Source organism: Budorcas taxicolor, chromosome 11 (genome assembly GCF_023091745.1).
Source record: "Budorcas taxicolor isolate Tak-1 chromosome 11, Takin1.1, whole genome shotgun sequence".
NCBI classification, from domain to species: Eukaryota; Metazoa; Chordata; class Mammalia; order Artiodactyla; family Bovidae; genus Budorcas; species Budorcas taxicolor.
The window spans coordinates 64,389,277-64,413,174 of NC_068920.1; the positions used below are offsets into that span (position 1 = coordinate 64,389,277).

The following is a 23,898-nucleotide window of genomic DNA, read 5'->3' on the forward strand; positions in this document are numbered from 1 at the left end:
TGTAGGCACCCCCACACCACAGCCTCCCTCCTCGCCCTGGTGTCCTGGCTGCTCTGTCAGCTTCTGCCCCACGGGTGATGTGGAGACAGGCCACCCTCCTCCCACGAGGGCTGAGGTCAGCTTTGGGAGGGGCAGAGGAGAAGAGAAGTGCTGGGAGCTGGACGGCCGAGGATACTTACCTGGGAAAACGCCGGAAGAGCTATTAAATTAATTCCCGTGTCGCTGGTAGGGTCCTGAGGTGCCGGTATTTGTAGCAGCACAGTCCCCACGGGTTGGGGCAGGATCCCTGCACTGCAGCCGTTGACAGGCTCTCTCCTCCGGTCGCCCGGTGGCTCCGCCTGCTGCACAGCACATGCCTGCTCCACCTGCTCCCGTAGGTCGGGCGGGAGAGCCTCCAGGACGGAGCGATCGAGCTGCGAGGGCAGACAGATGTTTGGAGACCACATGTCTCCACCAGACACTGGGGGCAACAAAGCGAGCTACAGGGGCCCGGCTAGCAAGGCCACCCCCAGACAGACCAGCTTCTGCAATGGCTGGGGTTTTGCCCATTGACGCCCGGCTGGTCCGATGTGGACTCGAGATGACCCGTGCAGGCCCCTGGCTGGTTCCCAGGGCCAGCTCTGCTCACCTCCTCACTGGACCTCCTGCTCAGGGGCAGTCCTAGACCTTGTCCTGGAAGCAGCCAGAGCCCAAGGCACATACCCATTTCTGGGATGGGTCCAGAGTCAGAGGTTTACTTTTCAGACAGGAGACTGCCTGCCTCAGATCTATTTGTCTGAGAGCAGCAATCCAGAAAAAAGGGATTCTAGAAGCTTCACTCCAGCCTACACAGGAACACCGTGACATCAGGAACATGACTGCAGACACTGGGCAGGCCAGGCTGCCTTGCTGGGAGCCACCCCTCGGGGAACTCACCAGAAACCCGTGCCCTCCCCTGGCCCAGTGACACCCACCCCGTTCCCTTGCCTTACAGCCCCCACCGCTCAGGGGCACAGAAAAAGTGGATTTTCCCAACAGAGCTTCCAAACAGCAAACACACCAATAGCATACCACGCTTACAGCCCACATCAGCTGAGTGAATAGCTCGTGTTAGGAAAATCATTCATCCTACAGAGCGAGCTGCTTGCCAAGGCTGCAAGAAAAACCTCTGATGTAAGGGCTCTGGAGCAAAGCTGTGCTGTTGACCAGGTAAGTCACCACAACTACATCTGGTGGCTGCTGATGGCAATAGTTCAGGAACTGGCTTTCATCCGTGCTGCACGACCTGCAAGAGCGGCAGGCCTCCACGGAAGCACTCTGGCCTCTCGGTCGCTTCCCACCAGAATGAACACCTGGATCCTCCAACAGGTAGCCCTTTTTCCCGTTCTTGGCTGTTATTGGTGAAGAAAAATCGCATTCCTGCTGTAGAGCTACTCTCGGGCTGACCTCATGCCTACAACCGTGAACACACACCTGGGAAGGTGATGGGACCTCTATGCTCAGGTTGAGTCTTGGCTTTAAGCTGACGGGAGAATGCAGCCCGTTCCACTTGCTGGCACACTCGGCTTTGCTGGTAGTGACAGGTGCGACACCCGGCGTCAGGTGTGGAGACAGAGAGGGCACAGTGCCAGATCGAGGGGCAGGTGGCATTTCCAGATCCACCGCAGCCAGAAATACTGGAAATACAGGAGATGTCATAAATAGTTCCTTCATGCAAAGAAGGCCTCGTTACTCATTCAGTGTAACTCAGAACGTCAGGCTGCTGCGAGTGTCCGGCAGAGCCCCCCCCGACCACGGAGCCTGGAACTGGAGCCCACGGCAGCACTGACCTCCTGCGGGCTCCTCTTCCGGGGGCTGCCTCGCCCTCTGGGCCTGCAGGAGTTCCAGGACGGACGGGGCCCCGCCCGCACCGTGGCTGGGCTGGGCTGCTGGGCGGCTGAGGCACGCAGGCGGGTTTGGATTCGCTGGAACCAACTGATTCACATGAATCCCAACCTGCAACCAGAGAGAAACAGGTTTCTAGGAAGAAAGGTTCAGTGGAAAGTATTCAAACAGCCTTTTATATCATTTATTCCAAAACTACTTCTGCAGTAGCTGGTGAGCAGTTAATTTACCTCAACCTTCAGTATCTAATTCTACCCAATTTCTTCAAAATCAGAAACTCCAGAAAAGTAGAATACTGTGCCCATTGACGTTCTCATCAATTAAGCTTTTATTTATTTTTGGCTGCAGCTTGTGGGATCTTAGCTTCCCAACCAAGGACCGAACCCCAGCCCACAGCACTGAAAGTGCTGAGTCCTCCCAACTGGACTATCAGGAAATATCAACTAAGGTTTAAGACTTCAGCAAAATGTAACTAGGGGCCAGTCTACTTGCAGCCCTACCTCATCTCCATTTTGGGCGTGGGGTGGGGAGTGGGTGCGCTGCAGGGAAGCACAGGTAAGCAGGCCCACCCCGGGGAGCACTCTAAATCACTCCAGTGCTCAGGTGTGTGTGTGTGTCGGGGAGAGTCTTATCACCACTACGGACACGTCAATCCTTCCACAAAACCCACACCATGCCACTAACTACCCTTTACTCATACATGTGTGCACATACAACCTACAAAGGTTAATCTGTAAGAAAATTGAGATTTTTACATCTAGATGCCCTCTCACCATCTCTTCCAAAGGTATCTTGACGGGCCTGGGGTAAAGTCTCCCTGCTAGGTCATGAGACCTCAGAGCAAATTTCTGACAAAAAAGGACCTCAGAGGTCAGAACATTTGCAGCCTCACAGTCCCCCTGGCCCTGCCCATTGCAGGGACCAGAGCAGGGATCCCTGACTGTTTAACAGAAAAATGCTTTAAAAATTCAAGACCATGAGTGGGTGAAACCCTGCACCGCACCATGAGCTCCCTCAGATGAACCCAAAGCGTCACAGTTCAGGGTTTTCCCTCGTCACCCCTCACATGTCAGCTATCCTGAGCTCCATCGCATGGAACATGTTCAGGGTTTTCCCTACTCACCCCTCGCATGTCAGCTATGCTGAGCTTCATTGCGTGAAACATGTTCAGCGTGGCCGTGCCAATGAGTTTTGCACTGTCTGTTGCCTGGTCAAGGGTCACAGTCCTGCAAGTGATAGAATCAACTTTTTTAAAGAACAAAAGCTACATTCCCTATGTATTCCCTAGACCGTAAGCGGCACAGAACTGTTTACAAGGATTAAAGTTGGAAAGAGAGCTATCAAAAGCTTTAAGTAAGTGGGATCCTTAGAAAGGAAGGAGGGCCTCCCTTCAGCGCAGCTACTAATGTGAAATCCATTACGTGGGCAACACGGGGGAGAAGAAAATCAAGACCGCCGGGACTTTCAGAGACCTGGCCAGCTAAAGAGACGTTGGAAAATGTCTCAGAAAATGTTTTTTAATGTCTATTTAACATCAGCATCTCGTGCTGCTCCTCAGCCATGAGTGTGAGCACGATGACGCAGACTGCAGCAGAGCGTTTAGGCTGCAAGGCAATCTATGCCGAGTTACAGTTCCTGCTCGCAAGAGAAAGATGACTCCTGGATTCTCCTGACACTGTTTTCAACACGTGAACTCGCCCAACCTAACTGTCCTTTCCTCCCAGAGGGTCTCTTCAGTGGACACAGCATGTGTGGACAGCCAGAGTGGTGGCACCTGTTTGAAACCCAGACTAGATTACACAGGTCTTACATCTGAAGGCTCCTCAAGGAGCACCAGAGAATGTGCCAGCACTGATGGCGGTGGTTTAGTTGCTAAGTCGTGTGACTCCTGCAACCCCATAGCCCACCAGGCTCCTCTGCCATGGGATTCTCCAGGCAAGAATACTGGGATGGGTTACCATTTCCTTCTCCAGGGGATCTTCCCAACACAGGGACTGAACCCAGGTCTCCTGAATTGAAGGCAGATTCTTTACCAACTGAGCTTTAGGTGCCCCAAACTACATTTACTCTTGATTTTTTCCATACCATGAACACATCATGTTCTTATTTTGGAAAAGTCCCTATTTCTTTAAGGAAGCCCATTTGCAAAAATTTCCACTGATAACCTAATGGTTATCTTAAGTGTGTTTCACACAGATCAACAGAGAATAACTTAAAAGCAAGATTTGTAGTGGACCGTGGTGGTTTAAGCATGTTTATTTTCTTTCCAAAACAACACTAAAAAGGACTTGAAACTCTTTCCGAATGGTATAAACTCTTGAATACTGAAAGCAAATCAGTAAATGGTAAGTTAGCAAATGCCTGTTAAATGTGTAAAGCAAGGCACCAACTCCGAGATAAGCCAGTTTACAGTACAGAACGTCTGAAGGGCTCAGCGGTCAGAGGCGTCGGGTATGTGTGTGTGGGGTGCCTCCTTCCCTGACAGCTTCCCAGAGACGGGGATGGTGACACAGAAGCTACAGACTGGGGGGCAGAGCAAGGAGGAGCAAGGCCCCTCTGCAGCACAGGACACCCTCTGCCCCCAGAACCCCTCCTGAGTACCCAGAACACCAGCTGCATGGCCCATCTTCTCGCCCACCCAGGGCTGCACATCTCATAGAAAGGATGACAGATACTGCCCCACCTGGTGAGTGACCGAAGACCACAGACCCCCATCGGCTCCCCCTGGCCTGCATGTCCTACTAAGAGTCTGGAGGCGCCCACGTCTCAGCAGCTCACGTACAGTCAAAGCTATCAGGTAAATGCTTGAAGAAAATCTCACGACAGCAACCGAAACTGGAATAAAAGGAGCTTAGAGACCCAGACTGACACTGGGACTATGAAACCTTCAGGAGGCAAGAGAGAAACCCTCTCTGTGAAGGGACACTATAAATACTTAAGGGCCAAAGAGTAAATTTAGAAACTCAAAGTGCTAGTAGAAATGAACAATTTAGTTAATAGAGATGAAAGACTTAAAAAAATTCACTGACAAAACACCCGGCACAAAGACAAATTAAGACCACTCCAGAACACTTGTGATACAGAGCTGATTTCCTCTGAAGAGGCGATCAGAACAACAGGAACCCTGAGAAGATGATGGCAACGAAGCCTTTCTTTATCTGAGGAAGGACAATTGCTAAGTTACGTTTATACTTTAGGTCAGCAAACCGGTGAGTATAAGCAGAGATGGGTTTAACACCCGTGAATTCTTGCTCAAGCTCTGAGCAGATCAGGGACCCAGGAAAACAGATCCACACAGAAAAAGGCCATCTCACAACTCCAACTTTTCAGCAACTCTTAAAATGAACTCCGACTGGAGCAGCAGGCTGGGTGGCCCCGAGAGACAGGGCTCTAGGAAAAGATGTCAAAACCAGTTAACGGACCTGCAGATGTGCTGGAACACAGTCACACTGGAAGGGAGTTTGGGGGTAAACTGAGTGGTAAATTCACAAAACAGCAAAACCGGATGCTCAGTAACTCGAGGAGAAATGCAATCAAAAGGCAAGGAAAGGTTAGCCTAGTGGACAGCATGGGGTATGTAGATACACGCGCATCCTAACAGGGGCACACTGGATGGACCGAACCAAAACCCACCAACTCTACTGGGGCAAACGAAACATGTGGACGAACAGCACAGAGCAAAGCGGTAAGCCAGCTGCTACTGCAGACTGTTGACATTTTGGAAAACTATGGGAAACCACGGAAGAACAACGGTGCTCGGAACCAGGGAGAGGGGAGGGGCAAGGGGCTAGAAGCTGTTATTTGACCTTTTCAATTAATCACTTTAAAAAATACATATACAATTCAAAATAAAAACATATACAAAGGAACCCCAAGAAGGAAAACTTCGTTTTCCAAAAGGAAAACTGTTATGAGAAAAACTTCCCTAAGTGGTAATGAAGCCACAGATCTCAATCTCCATGCGGCTCTCTGACTTACGAAACTTGTCATTGCAATCGCAGTCTCCTAACGCGTCTGTGAGTCACGTGACTGCAAGGGGGTCTGAAGTCACAAAGTGACCACACGCTGAGTTTACGCAGGCACACCGGACTCCCAACTACAGCGCTTCTGGGAGCTTGCACTCTGTCGCCTCTTTCAGATGGCCTCTATTTTACACAACCTTTCATAGAAACCTCATTCTTAGTTACCACCAATCACGTAAAAACAGGCCACAGGCCGATGTGGGCCACAGGGAGTTGTTTATCACCCCCTAAGTTAGAGGAAATACAGGATCAGTGTTATAATATTTCAGAAGCTCTTACCCAAAGCTTCTCTTAGGCAGTTATAATACCCCCAAAATGTTAGGCTGAAATTAATGGCTTACAATTGATCAGCATCTTATATTTATAAAATGACACTACTTTCAGTTTAAAAAGTGTAATTATCATGCATTATCATGTCTTACACAAAGGTAAGGGCCAAGTGAAGCCCCTGGCCTACGTGTCCTACTAAGAGTCCAGAGGCGCCCACGTGTCAGCAGTTCACGTACAAACAGTCAACAGCTATCAAGTAAATGCTCGAAGAAACGCATGTCCTACCCAAAGGTAAAGGGCATGGCGAAACGAGCACTTTACTGCCAGCGATGTCCACTAAAGCAGTCCTGTCAGAGATAAACACCTGGAGACCCATGACGGTTCGCTCTCTGAGAGCCACTCCACAACAGCTGGGGGCCGGGGGGCGGTGGCGGCGCAGGGCCCAGCCGCGACCGTGGGACTCGGGGTGAGGGCTTCAGGACACTGTTCTCTGCTTACATGTGTACGTTTTTCAAAATAAAACTTTTTAAGTTAAACAGGACAAAAATGAACAAATACCAGTAACAGCAAGCAGGTAAGTGCATACAAAAACGCTGAATGAATATTATTGTTGAATTGGGGGGAGATAGAGTATAGTTAAAAATCTCAATTTTTAATGTTGTGCTGGTGACTAGATTTTTTGGAATATCTGGATTTTTCAAAAAGGCTTAAATGAAGGCAGATTTTCTTACTGAGATTAGACAGACTCAGCTCCTAGGTACTGCTGAATGCACCAAAACAGAGTTCTAAGAAACTGCTGAGTAGACAGCAAGAAGAAACGACTACGCTGTATTTTACCTGTCAGTCAACCAAAGCTTTACAATACAGTGTCCTGCATAGTACAAATGGCACACACAACTAGGTATTTTCATATTGGCCTTACATATGAGGCCAGATCTTATATCAGTCTTATATTAGTGGCCCTCACATTAAAAAAAATTGGGTTTTAAAGTGCTTTCTACCAATTTCCAGAGATTACCATAATTAATCTTTTCACAAGAAGGAAATCACACTTCCCTAAATGAAGTCAAGTCCTCACTGCAATCATTTTCTGAGTGACTGCACTGATGCTTCCCCACGGGACCTTCCCACCAAGCCCACAAGCACCTCCTTCCTGTCCCTGCACTGAAGGCACGGCCTGCAGACCCCAAGGACAGGACAGCCTGCCCCGTCGGGACATGCGGACAGGCTGGGGCGACCTGGCCCAGCAGGGCCGCTCCACAGCTGGGGGCCGAGGCCTGGCTCTGCACGACACCCAGGAGCGTCAGTGTCTGCAGCTCTTTGGGCACGGTTTTCCTTGTTTTTTTTTTTTTTCCCATTTTCCATTCATTACAATTACCTGTAATGAAATATCAATATCTAATGTCCTTTTTATTAATAAGCTTACCTGGTGGTGATGTCACAGATGCCATGGCCTCCATATTTGGCCGTTTCTACAGGGGCCCCCGGCTTCCGCACCATGACTTTGAGAGTCAGGCGTTTACCCTTCATGCCCACAGCTTCAAGGCGCCGCTGAATTTCTTCTGAAAGATTCAGAAGAAAAGCTTCTGCTTCTTTTGGCTACAGAAAGACAAAAAATCCCATGTTATTTTCCTTCGCGCCTAATGGAGCTTCTCAAGTATAGTAACTTCCGATATTTAACATGTGACGATTCACTGCACTGTCTGCTCTGTTTAAGAACATACGTTCTGCCAGCTCTGGGACAGCAAGGGTTTTAAGGCTTCATTTCAAGTGTCAACAGTCTGTGGTCTAGCTGGGGAGACAGGACTATGTGCAAATGTAAGAAACAGAAGCTAAAACCTGTGAGGAGATCAGTACCTGGGAAAACCTTATTCCATAGTTGATCTCAGCTGAAACAGACTTTCTTTCCTTCTCAGTGCGAACCGGTCTGTCGTCCAAGCCTCGGCAGAACCTGTAAAGCATCTGGCCGGTCTTGGGGCCAAATTCCTTCTGCAGTTTCGCCATGGTCAGGTACTGCAGGTCTCCGCACGTCCTGATCCCCAGAGACATCAGCTTGGACTCCATTGAACGCCCAACTCCTAGGAAAGGGACAGGTCCTTAATTCCGCACATAGACTGTTAAAAGCAACGCAGTGACGCGAAGTAACTGCTCATGCACAGACAGCTAGTTTAAGAAACCTCCCTTAAAGTTCTCAAGTGACATCACTGAAGCATCTCATACATTTAGAATTGTTTTAGTGCAAATCATACTAGGAAAGTTGTTTCCAGACACTGCTTCTCAATTTGGACTCCACCTACAGGTGAGCCAGAACTTCTCCAATGGGTATTAGTCAGTCAGTTTTCCAAAACAAGTGACTTTTATTCATTACTGAGTAACAAAGTTTCTATCTGAGTCACGAAACCAACCAAGTTACACACTGGCTTAGGCCGGTCTGCAGCATGACTAAGGAGGCCCGGGAGTGTGAGGGGCTCTACCACGATTTCGGCGATGACCACCCTTCTCAGTGGCTTTAGCCCCATCTTCTTTGAACGGGAACCAGAACCAGAAGTTATGACAGTCGCATGCCCACATGCTCTCATACCCAACAAGGTGGCACAAGTGATGTGGGATGATGCTTCCTGACCCAAGTGGCAGTGAGCGGAGGACAGGCAGCAGTCTTCTACAAATGAGGCCTATCTCCCGTGAAAGGCAGTGAGTTCCTGCAGCCAGGCCAGCACCCAGCAGTCCCCTCGTCACCGTCTGCAAGGTGGGGCCTCATCCGAAGGGTGCTCAACTCTTACGAACATGGTCTCCACATGACGAGATCAGTGAGTCCCTCAGCGAGGCAGACTGAGGTTCTGGTCTCCTGCAGGGTCCTGGCCCACCCTCCACTACTTCTGGCTCCAGTTCTGAGTGGCCTCGTGGGACAAGCAGTCCGTCCAGGTTCTGCCAGGGGAACCTTATAGCCGTTATGCGGACACATGGTGAGGAGGGAGGTGGACAACCACATAAAAGATATACAGCCACGGAAGGGGGAGGAGGGACACGTTTAACTCAAGAAAACCTGCCCCTGATGGAAGTCAGATGAGAGGCGCCAAGGGCGCTGCGTCGCATTTGTGCCACCTTAAAGTTCAAGTCAGAAGAGAGGCCAAGCGCGAACCGGCAGGGGCTCAGTCACCACGAGAGGAGGGACACCGCGCACAGAAAGACGAGGGTTTACGTGAGACCCAACTGAGTATCAGGGGAGGCTGCCGTCCCCTTCTCCAGGAGATCTTCCCGACCCAGGGATGGAACCCTCGTCTCCTGCACTCAGGAGGGCTCCTCACTGATGAGTCACCGGGGAGCGCTAAAGAGAGACCGACCGGGCAGCAGCAGAAGGCGCGCACGCGCGTGCTGAGGCGCTCCCGTCGTGCCGCCCTCAGCTCCTCTGTCCACGGGACTCTCCAGGCAAGGACACTGGAGTTGCCAGGCCCTCCTCCAGGGGATCTTCCCCACCTAGGGATCGAACCTGCGTCTCTCATGTCTCCTGCATCGGCAGGCGGGTTCTTTACCACTAGTGCCACCTGGGAAATTACTACTGTTTAACAAGATAAACAGCTGCTTCCTTGTAAGAATTCTCAGGAACTTTTACTGCCTAGTCCCCTGTACATATGTGAAACCCGTTTCCAAAGGAACAGCTCATATTTTAGATGAGTCACCAGCTCAGGGCAGGGATAACAACTGAAAATCTGACATTTTACATACTAACAAGTTCTAAAACCGGTCCAATAATAAATTTAAGAACTTAAAGTGAGTAGTGTTATATGTAAAAATCCCATGGACAATTCTGGGTGGCCACAGCTGGCTACAAGCTGGTTCTGAAGGAGAGAGGAGTGGTGTGAGAAGGTGGTTTGCAGGAGAAAGTCCATCCTGGCTGCCCCGCTTCCCCCACATCTCATAGGTCTCAGGAAATTCAAGCTGTGCCGAAGGATTCAGCAGGACACATAACCACACACTTGCCCTTCAAAACATCAAGTCCTTTCGACCATGAAGCAAACAAAGGTGAAAGGTAAACTCTCTATTTCTGTGTTTAAAAAAAAACCCAAACCCAACAAATAAACCTTACAAAAATGATGCAGTCTGAAGATGGTGCTATGGATGGAAGTGCATCCAGAATCTCAAGATTCCGTTGCTGAAATCCTAATTCCCAGCATCTCAGAACACAACTAAGTGGAGAAAGGTCCTTCAGAAAGGTAACTACAGTAACAGCCCGTCATATACGCGGGCCCTACTCCAGCAACCCTGGTATGCCTATAAGAAGCGATCAGGACTCAGATGCACAAAGAGAGAACACCACGTTGAGAAGACAGCCACCTACAAGCCCACAGGAGAGACCTCAGAAGAAATCCGACCTGCTGACAATTCAGTTGTAGACTTCTAGTCTCCAAGAGGGAGAAGGCGATGGCACCCCACTCCAGCACTCTTGCCTGGAAAATCCCATGGACGGAGGAGCCTGGTAGGCTGCAGTCCATGGGGTCGCTAAGGGGTGGACACGACTGAGCGACTTCACTTTTCACTTTCATGCACTGGAGAAGGAAATGGCAACCCACTCCAGTGTTCTTGCCTGGAGAATCCCAGGGACGGGGGAGCCCGGTGGGCTTCTGTCTATGGGGTCACACAGAGTCGGACACGACTGAAGTGACTTAGCAGCAGCAGCAGTCTCCAAGATCTTGAGGGAATAAATATCTGTTGTTTAAGTCATGCAATCTGTGGTATTTTCTTATGGCTGTTTCAGCAAACTAATAGACATAACCCATATCATAACCTTGAACTCAGATTTCTCATGCACTTTAAATATACTGGTTCCTTCTTATAAAACTGCAATAAGATGTTATAAAACTGCTACTCTGTGTTGTCTAATAAGGTAGTTGGCTAGCATGATTTTTATAAGGTTACTCTTCAAATTTAACCTCAAACTGACTGACAAAATGTTGTATTTCACGTCTCTGATACTAACACATTCAGTCACTCAGTTGTGTCCGACTCTTTGTGACCCTATGGACTGCAGCATGCCAGGCCTCCCTGCCCACCACCAACTCCTGGAGCTTACTCAAACTCATGTCCATCGAGTCAGTAATGCCATCCAACCATCTCATCCTCTATCATCCTCTTCTCTTCCCACTTTCAATCTTTCCCAGCATCAGGTTCTCTTCTAGTCAGTTCTTCCCTTCAGGTGGCCAAAGTATTAGAGTTTCAGCTTCAGCATCAGTCCTTCCAGTGAATATTCAGGACTGATTTCCTTTAGGATAGACTGGTTAGATCTCCTTGCAGTCCAAGGGACTCTCAAGAGTCTTCTCCAACACCAGTTCAAAAGCATCAATTCTTTGGCACTCCACTTTCTTTATAATGCAACTCTCACATCCATACATGACCACTGGAAAAACCATAGCCTTGACTACATGGACCGTTTAAGCAATGTAATGTCTGTTTTTTAATACGCTGTCTAGGTTGATCATGGCTTTTCTTCCATGGAGCAACTGTTTTTTAATTTCATGGCTGCAGTCACCACCTGTAGTGATTCTGGAGTCCAAAAACACAAGGTCTTTCACTGTTTCCCTATTTATTTGCCATGAAGAGACTGGACTGGATGCCATGATATTAGTTTTCTGAATGTTGAGTTTTAAGCCAACTTTTTCACTCTCCTCTTACACTTTCATCAAGAGGCTCTTCAGTTCTTCACTTTCTGACATAAGGGTGGTGTCATCTGCATATCTGAGGTGATTGATATTTCTCCCAGCAATCTTGACTCCCGTCTGTGCTTCATTTAGCCTGGCGTTTCTCATGATGTACTCTGCGTCTAAGTTAAATAAGCAGAGTGACAATATGCAGCCTTGACATACTCCTTTCCTGATTTGGAACCAGTCTGTTGTTCCATGTCCAATTCTAACTGTTGCTTCTTGACCTGCATATAGGTTTCTCAAGAGGCAGGTCAGGTGGTCTGGTGTTCCCATCTCTTGAAAAATTTTCCATAGTTATGATCCACACAGTCAAAGGCTTTGGCATAGTCAATAGAGCAGAAGTAAACGTTTTTCTGGCACTCTCTTGCTTTCTCGATGATCCAGTGGATGTTGGCAATTTGATCTTTGGTTCCTCTGCCTTTTCTAAAACCAGCTTGAACATCTGGAAGCTCACAGTTCACGAACTATTGAAGCCTGGCTTGGAGAATTTTGAGCATTACTTTACTAGCGGGTGAGATGAGTGCAACTGTGCGGTAGTTTGAGCATTCCCTGACAATATCTTTCTTTGGGATTGGAATAAAAACTGACCTTTTCCAGTCCTGTGGCCATTGCTGAGTTTTCCAAATTTGCTGGCATGTTGACTGCAATACTTTCACATCATCTTTTACGATTTGAAATAGCTCAACTGGAATGCCATCACCTCCACTAGCTTTGTTCGCAGTCATGCTTCCTAAGGCCCACTTGACTTCGCATTCCAGGATGTCTGGCTCTAGGTGAGTGATCACACCATTGTGATTATCTGGGTCGTGAAGATCTTTTTTGTATAGTTCTTGTGTGTATTCTTGCCACCTCTTCTTAGTATCTTCTGCTTCTGTTAGGTCCATACCATTTCTGTCCTTTATCGAGCCCATCTTTGCAAGAAAAGTTCCCTTGGTATCTCTAGTTTTCTTGAAGCGATCTCTAGTCTTTCCCATTCTGTTGTTTTCCTCTATTTCTTTGCACTGATCGCTGAGGAAGGCTTTCTTATCTCTTCTTGCTATTCTTTGGAACTCTGCATTCAAATTGGTATATCTTCCCTTTTCTCCTTTGCCTTTCATGTCACTTCTTTTCTCAGCTATTTTTAAGGCCTCCTCAGACAACCATTTTGTCCTTTTGCATTTCTTTGTCTTGGGGATGGTCTTGATCCCTGCCTCCTGTACAATGTCACGAACCTCTGTCCATAGTTCTTCAGGCACTCTGTCTATCAGATCTAATCCCTTGAATCTAATGTCACTTCCACTGTATAATCCTAAGAGATCTATCTGATGTAGGTCATACCTGAATGGTCTAGTGGTTTTCCCTAACTTTCTTCAATTTAACTGAATTTGGCAATAAGGAGTTCATGATCTGAGGCACAGTCAGCTCCTGGTCTTTTTTTTTGCTGACTGTATAGAGCTTCTCCACCTTTGGCTGCAAATAATATAATCAATCTGATTTCAGTATTGACCATCTGGTGATGTCCACATGTAGAGCCTTCTCTTGTGTTGTTGGAAGAGGGTGTTTGCTATGACCACTGCATTCTCTATTTGACCAAACTCTATTTGCCTTTTCCCTGCTTTGTTTTATACTCCAAGGCCAAATTTGCCTGTTACTCCAGGAATTTCTTGACTTCTTACTTTTGCATTTCAGTTCCCTATAATGAAAAGGATGTCTTTTTGGGGTGTTAGTTCTATAAAGTCTGGTAGGTTTTCATAGAACCATTCAACTTCAGCTTCTTCAGCGTTATTGGTTGGGGCATAGACTTGGATTACTGTGATACTGAATGGTTTGCCTTGGAGACGAACAGAGATCATTCTGTCGTTTTTGAGACTGCATCCAAGTACTGCATTTTGGACTCTTCTGTTGACTATGATGGCTACTTCATTTCTTCTAAGGAATCCTTACCCATAGTAGTGGATATAATGGTTATCTAAGTTAAATTCACCCATTCCAGTCCATTTTAGTTCACTGATTCCTAAATGTTGATGTTCACTCTTGTCATCTCCTGTTTGACCACTTCCAATTTGCCTTGATTCATGGACCTAACATTCCAGGTTCCTATGCAATACTGCTCTTTACAGCATCGGACCTCGCTTCTATCACCAGTCACATGCACAGCTGGGTATTGTTTTTGCTTTGGCTCCATCCCTTCATTCTTTCTGGAGTTATTTCTCCACTGATCTCCAGTAGCATACTGGGCACCTACCGACCTGGGGAGTTCATCTTTCAGTGTCCTATCTTTTTGCATTTTATGGGGTTCTCAGCCATGAAATTAAAAGACTCTTACTCCTTGGAAGAAAAGTTTTGACCAACCTAGATAGCATATTCAAAAGCAGAGACATCACTTTGCCAGTAAAGGTCTGTCTAGTCAAGGCCATGGTTTTTCCAGTGGTCATGTATGGATGTGAGAGTTGGACTGTGAAGAAAGCTGAGTGCCGAAGAATTGATGCTTTTGAACTGTGGTGTTGGAGAAGACTCTTGAGAGTCCCTTGGACTGCAAGGAGAGCCCATCAGTCCATTCTGAAGGAGATCAGCCCTGGGTGTTCTTTGGAAGGAATGATGCTAAAGCTGAAACTCCAGTACTTTAGCCACCTCATGTGAAGAGTTGACTCACTGGAGGGATTGGGGGCAGGAGGAGAAGGGGACGACAGAGGATGAGATGGCTGGATGACATCACCGACTCAATGGACGTGAGTCTGAGTGAACTCTGGGAGTTGGTGATGGACAGGGAGGCCTAGTGTGCTGCAATTCATGGGGTTGCAAAGAGTCGGACACGACTGAGCAACTGAACTGAACTGATGGGGTTCTCAAGGCAAGAATACTGAAATCGTTTGCCATTCCCTTCTCCAGTGGACCATGTTTTGTCAGACCTCTCCACCACGACCCGTCCGTCTTGGGTGGCCCTACAAGGCATGGCTTATAGTTTCATTAAGCACATTCTTAGATTTATTTACTAGGGAGTCAAGTGGCTTTAGAACTAACCCATCATAAAATGGTATTTGGGTCCTGTAATAACTTTGGCCTATAACAGATACTTCTTAGGCTTAAGAACATGGATTCAAAAATACCACTGAATCTACTTTTTGATAAACAAACTTTCACTAAAAATATACTGTCTTGAATGTTCCCACCACAAATACACAGGAGTTTTGTGAAACTAACACAAGCTGTTTTACTGAAACCGGACGGATTATTTGATATGGTATCATGGATTACTATAAGCTTCAGAGAAATTTCTTTTTAAAATTTATTTTTTAATTGTAGGATAACTGCTTTACAGAAAGAACTTTCTTAGAAAGAGGCATCACCATAGAAAGCATGTCTAAATATTTAATAAAAGTGAAGTGAATTCCCTAGACACAAAATTTACACCTGTTCAAGGGCCTCAAAGGGCGATGATTTTCCCATCATAGTTGGTTACATTTGATGATTTTTCCATAGAGAAAGAGCTCTACATGCTCAGTTAGCTAGCCACAAAAGGGTAAAATAACTAGCCATGCTGCCTAGTAGGGGAGAAAGGTATGCCCTTCTAGACATTTTACTCCTTCCTGAGTTAACGGAACACAATAGTTCATTTTAGGTTTTCTTCTTCCTGATATGGTTCAAATATTTTCTTCTTTTAAAACTACTTGCTTACTAGACTCAGAAACATATCGCTAGCTTGGCAGGACAATTTTGTAAACAAGGGAATCAACTGTCAAAACTATCTTGGGCCTATATGTACACTAACTATTTCAGTTATGATTTATTTAAAGGATCAAAAGTCAGTTTCATCATGTTCTTTTAAATATGACTTCTTAGAATTCCTTGACCTTGGTACTTTAGAAATACTTAAATACTTCAAGTAAAACACATGAGCAGCAAAACCAAAATATTATATTAAGGTTCTGATAAATCAATTGAAGGGATATTTACTGTGGTGTTGTAAATTTTGTTTACCATGGCACGCAATAAAGATTAAAAAAATTAAATTATATTTTGGAAAAGAGAGATACATTATACATCTATACAAAGCACCAATGAATATTTACAACAAATAAAAGTTAAAAAAAAGCTCTATATTTACCTGGTAGGTTAGTAACTAGCTGACCTCTGATGAAATCGTCCACTTCTTCTGGTTTTAAGTGGTACTGGCCATCTGGTTTCGCTTTTCTAGTTGCCATTCTAGCCAGCAGAATATTAGAACCTATAAAAAATTTTTTTTAGAAAGAAGTCATTTAAGAAATAGTCACAATTATTTTCAAAATTTCCTAACAAAGACATCTACAGATAGGTTATCTATCAAGTTTCTAAAAAGAATGAAAATAATCTGCAACTGTGGTAACTGAGTTGCTAAGTCATGTCTGACTCTTTTGCAACCCTGTGGACTGCAGCCCTCCAGGCTCCTCTATCCACAGGAGTTTCCAGACAAGAATAGTGGAGTGGGTTGCCATTTCCTTCTCCAGGAGTATCTTCCCAACCCAGGAATCAAACCCACATCTCCTCTACATGCCTCTTGCATTCCAGGTGAATACTGTACCACTGATCCATCAGGGAAACTCAAATATTTAAAACATGTATTTGTCTGTGCCCAGGTCTTAGATGCAGCATGAGGGATCTTTAGTTGTAGCACACGGGATAGTTTCCTGACCAGGGTCAGAACCCCGGCCTCCTGCTTTGGGAGCACAGGGTCTTGGCCACTAGACCACCAGGAAGTGGTCATTTTAAGCATAATACAAAACTGGCAGAATTCTGTTAAGTATTACAGATTATAACCACCATGTTTCCTGGACAGAGGCTTCCTTTTGTTCCCAAACATGGACATTTCAGCATCTCCCACTCAGGTAAAGGAGCAGAGAAAACAATCCTAATCAAAGACTAGAGGTTTACAGGCAGGCAGCCATCAGCAATCAGCTCATTTTACCAAACAATCTTTGTGTTTCTGGCCACACCGTGCAGCTTGCAGGGTCTTAGTTCCCCAACCAGGGAGTGAACCGGGCCCATGGCAGTGAACGTTCAGAGTCCTAACCACTGGGCTGCAGGGAAGCCCCTCAATTTACCAACCAGTGGATCCACACCAGGGAGAAATAGGGCCAAAGAAATGCCACTGGACTTGGGGGGAGCCCCCAAAACCAGATGTCTCACTATATGGTCAGAATACAGGCGCAGAACTGCAGGTATGAGTGTCTTAGAAAAGAAGGCAGACAGACAGGGAGGTCCAAGGTGTGTTAGTGGACACAGACATTAACGCAGGGCAGAGAGAAGGCTACCGGGGCCAGAGAAGGCGTCAGACGGCTGAGAAACATCTCAGTGGGGGTCAGATGAACTTCTATGTAAATAACAAAATCTCTACAAACTACAGAAGACTTCTATAAAGGACATATTTTAGTTTTATGGGAAACTTATTTAAAAACAATGTGTTTTCCTAGGGTTAATGTAAAAACATTCATGAAGAGAAAAAGTACTGCAAAGTCACACCAAAATGATAAAAGTGGTGACTTGTGAAGAAAAAGAGGGCTGAGAAGTAGAAACATCATTTGGGACTTTTGTCTTAATTATGTGCTTGAACTTAAAAGAACATATTCATATCATCCCACTTGTAAGTTTAAAATAAATACAATTAAAAACAAAGAATTAACCCTGTGCCTGATAGCTGACTCCAGGAAGCAAGTCCTATCTGCAGGCCACACCCAGGAGCCCCAGGGCAGGCCTGCTGGAAAGCGGAGGGGTGCTGTTAACCTGCTTTGCACTGGGCGGGCCAAAAAGTCTCTTCAGGGTTTTCTGTTACATCTTATGGAAAAACCCAAACAAACTTTCTGGCCAACCCAGTATTTTCTGGGGCTCATGATGTTCTGACTTCTTAAAAGCCCGGCCTGATGGGGAGCACCTACCCTCCCAGGGCTGGTTCACTCCTAAAGATGGCAAGCCGCTTCCGGTTCCTGGGAGCTCGCCTCACACACCCCGCCAGCAGCGCAACCTGCTAACCACACTCACACACCACAGCAGAGGCTCCAGCCAAGGAGCCCGTTCCCTCCCACTTCCGCCTCCAGATCTAGACCTGGTGCTCTCTCAGGTCGCCCTGCGAGGCCCACGCAAGCAATCAAGGTTGTCAGTCAGCAGGGGCACCGCGTGCGCTCAGAGAGGAGGAGGAGACAGGGAAGCCGAGGGCGATGTGGGGGACTCCGGAGCACAGCGCGCGAGAGCCCAGATGACAGGGGGGCACGTGTCAACACTGGTGACTTCCGCAGAGGCAGGAAGACGGGGCTGGCTGAGGGGCCCGGGGAGCTTCAGAGAGTAATCGAGTTCCTACAAGACTCGGAAACACGGAACTCCAAACCCAGCCCCACTGCACGGCTTTAAACACAGCCTCTGTTCACCTGAGAAAAATAACAGTGTTGACAAATACTGAATTCAATTCTCCCCATTTTTGAGGGAAAAGAAATATTCCAACTTGTGTTGGACTATAACTCTAAAGATGTTACCAACCATTTACTAACACTTCCAACAGTTTGACCTCAGGCTTCGCCTGTGAGCCACACTAAGTACCGTCTCAGAAGTGGAGGCCTAAACAAGAAAGTGATAAAAACAGCACCTAAAAGCTACTCCTAAAGTTAACTGGGGTTCAGTGCTACGAGAGCGAGGCTCCGACTACACTGAGCAGAACGAGAGTCACCGGCTACTCACCGATCCCCACAGAGGCAGCACATTTAGTCTGGTCCTTAATTTCCATGCGGACAGCGTTCGCAAACTCGTCAGGCGTGAGTCTGGTCTCGGCGAGGATCTCGGTGATGTCTACCAGGGCTTCATCACAGCTGACGGCTTCGATGTTGTGTGTGTAGCTGCCAACACAGAGCAGAGGCGCCGAGGCGCAGCCATGCTTAACACATGCCCGGCCACACAGGCTTCCCGCAGCCACCTTCCCCAGCACTCCCTTATGAGACTTCAGATGCTGAAAGTGTTAGCATTTTAACTGAACTGGCTCAAGTCACTTAACCTCTAACTGCAAAGTTCATCAGTATTTTTTTCCATATTAACTACCAAAAATACAACAGCAATGATCATTTCCATTTCTCTACACTGAGAACACCTCCATGAACCTTTGAATATCTGGAAAGTATTGAGTCAATTAGAACTGTCACAACATTTAATTTTAAACATATTCGAACATGTTTTACCAGAATCCCTGAGGAAGAGAAAAACCACACAAATCAAGCCGCTGATTGTCTCCTGGACACAAATGCCCAGGATAGAGCAGGACATGACGGCCAGCCAGCCACGTGCCCGTCTGGAAGGACACCAGTGGCAGTCTCTTCAGATGGAAACCCTGCGGGCTGTGGTTTCGGCTGTTGCTGTTTTCGGTCAGGACCTACCTACACAGGGCACTGTTTCGATTCACCAGAGGAAAGGAAGAGGGAGAGCAAAGTTGTTGCGTGGCTCTGATGTTCATTAAATACGTGGACCACAGGCCAGCAGAGGCCTCAGGACGAGCAACAGATCTTCAATAATCCACCTGGTGAAGTACCAGGGGGCCAGCCCTCACCTCTCACCACAACTCACTGCAGGTTGTGAATCAGACTAATTACTATCAACAATCATTTAAGAGATGAGTGGTCTGCCTTGGATTAACTCCAAGGAGCAAACTGTCAGAGCAGACGGTGTCCTGATACGAAAGCTGCCCTGAGGCGGGATGTCCAAAGGTGGCAGGAGAATAACAGGGAATCTATGGCTCAAAGAACAGCCACAAGGCCACTGAAAATGTCTCCACCGACCCAAACTACATGACAGTGTCTGCGAAGTCCCCGCCCTGTGGTTCAGGCTGTGGGCCAGTCCGGCTCCGTAACCACAGGCGGCAGCACCAGCTCAGACCTGCCTCCAGCCATCGCGGGCCGCTGCGCCCAACCACAGCCCTGGGGGGACCCAACAAGTGCAGGCTCCACCTGCTCACAGGGCGGCCCCGTCTTTGGGGTCTTAGGACAGCTGTGTGAGAACTGGCTTCCCCCAGCCCTAAGTCCACACGCCGACAGCAGAGAGCTTCCCTGGCCCTCGGAGGTCCGCGCTCCGTTAAAGGCAGCCCCCTAAAGGCGGGGCCCGGCTCTGACTCCTCTCCTGCAGGAGTGGCGGCATCGAGTCGTCGGCACGTGGCAGATGCTCCGTATCAGGAGGGGAAGCAGTGACGAGAGAGGTGAGCACCTCCCTCAGAACAGCAACACAGCCGAAGGGCTGACCGGCGTCCACCCACACCTCGCCCGTGGCTGTGCCCGCCGCCCTCGGCAGAGCTCAGCAGCTGGGACCGTGACCTTATCTGGCCTTTTAGAAAGAAAATATGCTACCTTTAGAGCATACAGGGCTTGCCATATACTTATTTAAAAGTTTGAGTTCTGAATTAACATTAAATATATGTATACTGTAAATATTCAAAAAACAAAATCTCTTTTTCTCAAGCCATCTAATCACCTGTCTTGAGACTATGGCCAACCCTTGAACAACAGTGGTATGAACCTTGAGGGATGGCTCATACATGGATTTGTTTCAGTAGTGAATACGAGGAGTGCTACGGAGAAGCCGTGGGTAAGGCCAGCTGGCTGCGGGCTACACGCAATTCTGCACCTTGTGGAGGACAGCACCCCACTGCCACCAAGTCGTTCGAGGGCCAGCTGTATCACTAAACATTTTTATAAAAGCTAACATTTGGCACGCCTAATGATTTCAGAAGACAAAGGGTTCGAAAGAGTCTCTACTTGTGCACCTATAGTTCTAATTTTCAACAAAACTATAACTCACATTTAATAAAAGAGAATAGCCAGGTTAAAAACGCCCATCTTTCATCTGTCTGGCTCCATGAAGGGAAAACTGGAACCACTGAGCCAGAATCACGTGGACAGAAGATCGGACCCCTAGCAGCACCGTCGAGCAGCTCAGGCCCAGCCACACAGAAGTGTCCCGCGGCCTGAGTCTCGCCCCGGAGGTGCTTCCGGAAGGAGGGGGCCGGATGCTAGGGGGCGGAGGAGTGGGCCTCCAACAGGCCTGAGGCAGCTGGTCCCTCCTCAGTATTAGGCATGAGCAGTCAAGGGACGGGAGAGTGAGCATGGGGCACACACCTGGCCAGCGTCTCGTACATCGTCCGTGCAACCTCTTTATACGCATGGAAGTCGTAAGGGACCGCCTGGAGACTGGGACAGAGCTGTTTGGCTTGCCCGAAAAACATTCCATTCCTAATGCCAACTTGTCTAGAGAGAGAACAGAATACAGAGGAGGTTAGACCTGGAATGTCTAAAAGCCAAATCAACTATCAAATATTGCTATCTCCCCAAGCCATCGACACACGAGTTTCATTTAACTCCCCTCTCAGGAGAGGTAAAAACCAGGCAGTGAGAAAGCTTACAGGTTTGTTTCCCCACAAAGGAGAATCCCACAACTGTCAGATAAGTGTAAGTGACACAGCAGACATGCCCAAACGTGTTATTCAAAGACATCTCCTGGGCCTTGTACCTCTGACCCCTCTGCAGACGCCAGAGCATCCCCTGCCAGCAATGTCACAACCAACACAGAGCAGGACCGTGCTATGGAGGTCAGGGCCTGGCTCAGCCACAGTTCATCCCCCAAAGACAGAGAGCCACACAGAACAGTGAGTGCTGCGCGGCAGACAGACAGGATGCACTCGTCCTGTCACCACCCGGCTCCCCCACGCCCGGCTCCAAGCGCCTGCGTGGGTTCCACGCGGCTGAGATGCCAGCGGTGGTGGCCACGGCGGGACGTCACTCTGGAAGGAGCCAGGGGTCCGCAACTCTGAGGGGCCTGACTGAAAACGGAGTATCTCAAATCTACGTGTCTCTGTGCCCCATATCGCCTTTGATATTCAGGGCATTCAGCACAAAACTGTAACTATGGGATCACACACAATGAGTAAAACTCCACGTCACTACTCCGCAATGAATCAAGAAAAAAGTCTTACAGTAAAAACACAAGCAGACACCAATAAGCAGTGCTTCCCGAGATTACATGCTTCCAGATAAATGCATCACATGGTTACTTCACGTTCCACTCAGTAAACACGCACTCACTCAGTACTCAGTACTTAGTACAGCGGTGTCCCTATTTTTAAGAAACATGGTCTTCAATATGCAGAGGCCTCAGCTCCCTGACCATCCCAGACCACCAGTGAGCACCAAGGAGGAAAAGAATCCTCCACGCTACTGAGATAAAATGGTACATTTTAAAAATGTATATAAAACAGTAATGGATGATCAGACTGCGAAGCCCAGAGTAGATGAGAAACATCTAATAGGAGGGGAAAACGACAGGAAAGGAAGAGGTGACTAACAAATCACAGTAAAGAAAACAATGCTCTCACTCATTTAACGAAAATCAATGTCTCAGGCGCCATGTGACGCATGGGCAGAAGACAGGGAACAAAGCAGACCCCGTGGCGTCCACCAGGATGACCCGCACAGGCGGGGGGACAGGCTCCAGCCCATGGGCTTCGCTGTGAGGCAGGGGAGTGCCTGCATCACAGTTTACAAGGCGACACAGAAGTACACAAATGGTTTAAAACATGACACGCAGGTTCAACATGTAAAAGCTAAACTTACCAATTAAAGGAATGTGTTACATAATTCCTGTAAGTACTATATTCTTATATTTACCGTACTTTCATTTTCAAATTTTTGACCTTCACAAAAAATTTCACAGGCATATTACTTAGAAAAATATAATACATCAACTTAACATACTCAGGTGTACCAATATCCCAGAAATGCTTGGGGATCACTAGACACTGTAAGGAAGTTATGACCAAAAAAGGAAAAACCTAAGAGGCCTCCCACAACTAAGAGAAGTGAAACACTCCTAGTCGGTGGTTGGGAAAGGAGGCTTGTTTCACATAAAACAAATGAGCAGGACTTCCCTGACGGTCCAGTGGTTCGGATTCAGCGCTCTCACTGCCAAGGGCCTGGGTTCAACCCCTGGTTGGGGAACTAAGATCCCACAAGCCATGCAGCGTGGTCAGAAATAATAATAATAAACAGGTAAAGACAATTACAAAACAGTCTGCAGTGATTTCACTACGATGACATCTACGCCCATCAACTGACACGGCGAGCAGGGCCAGCCGGCAGGGCTGGGCAGGCGCTCGCGGCTGGCCTACAGGGAGAGCGGCGCACGCCTTCCTCTCTGCGCTGTGCGCTCACACAAGCGTCCTTGGTGCCGCGGTAGACAACGTTAAAAACTCAACCATCAACTCACTGTCATTGCCAATTCAATATTCTGAAGGACAGCCACATCACAAATTCAGGATTGTAAAGAGTGAAAACTGAGGTTTAGAAATTATCTGCTTCTTAAAATCGATAATTGTAGGATATTCGCATATCATTACCTATCCATCCACATATCTGCCTTGTAACTCAGTTGTGGATAAAGCTATTACGAGTTCTCTATAGTGCTTTAGTCACTAAGTGGTGTCCAACTCTTGAGACCCCATGGACTACAGCCTGCCAGGTTCTCTACAGTAAATATAAGTAAAGATAACAGGCATGCAAATCCTGACTTGTGGGATTAGATTCTACCTTCCTATGGCTTCTACGGTCACGTTCCACACTTAGCTGACCCATTATTATAAAGTCCATGTCTACTGAAAACTCTCCAGTGCCTAAAACTGGGATGACCGTCCCCACAACATAGTCTCCAGTCCAAGCCCAGAAACATTTCTCTGATGCAACTCTGAATATATTCATTAAAAAAAACTCACTGAAGGAAAATATAACTGTTAGATAACCTTAAAAAATAGGATAGCCAAGAGACCCTCATTACGGGTAGCCTAGAAAATGAAAAGTTACAATTAAAGGACCAAAACCCAACTGTTGTAGGTTTCATGTTTTTCTTTCCCCCCAACTTACACTCAAAGTCATTTTCACCACTTTTCGCATCTCCTTAAAACAAACATTTGCCATCTAAGTGACACTTAAATGGCTTGCTGCACAGCATTTGGCCTTCATATATCATCACTCCAATTATTCTCAACATATTCAGCTTGACAATCGCCATCTGTGGTACAA

At 47.4% G+C, this 23,898-nt stretch overlaps 1 protein-coding gene across 4 annotated transcripts in view; it reads right to left on the minus strand.

The window, feature by feature from the left end:
• REV1 (REV1 DNA directed polymerase) overlaps nucleotides 1-23,898 on the minus strand; it is a 75,232-nt gene that overhangs the window by 2,628 nt on the left and 48,706 nt on the right. For all 4 annotated transcript variants that reach the window (XM_052649664.1, XM_052649663.1, XM_052649666.1 and 1 more), the window contains 9 exons: nucleotides 20,947-21,075; nucleotides 18,533-18,687; nucleotides 15,936-16,055; nucleotides 8,013-8,233; nucleotides 7,582-7,754; nucleotides 2,987-3,089; nucleotides 1,809-1,974; nucleotides 1,453-1,655; nucleotides 180-413 (listed from right to left, as the gene is read on the minus strand). In XM_052649664.1, the coding sequence (XP_052505624.1) occupies nucleotides 180-413; nucleotides 1,453-1,655; nucleotides 1,809-1,974; nucleotides 2,987-3,089; nucleotides 7,582-7,754; nucleotides 8,013-8,233; nucleotides 15,936-16,055; nucleotides 18,533-18,687; nucleotides 20,947-21,075 (1,504 nt within the window). The remainder of the gene's footprint in view (nucleotides 1-179; nucleotides 414-1,452; nucleotides 1,656-1,808; nucleotides 1,975-2,986; nucleotides 3,090-7,581; nucleotides 7,755-8,012; nucleotides 8,234-15,935; nucleotides 16,056-18,532; nucleotides 18,688-20,946; nucleotides 21,076-23,898) is intronic.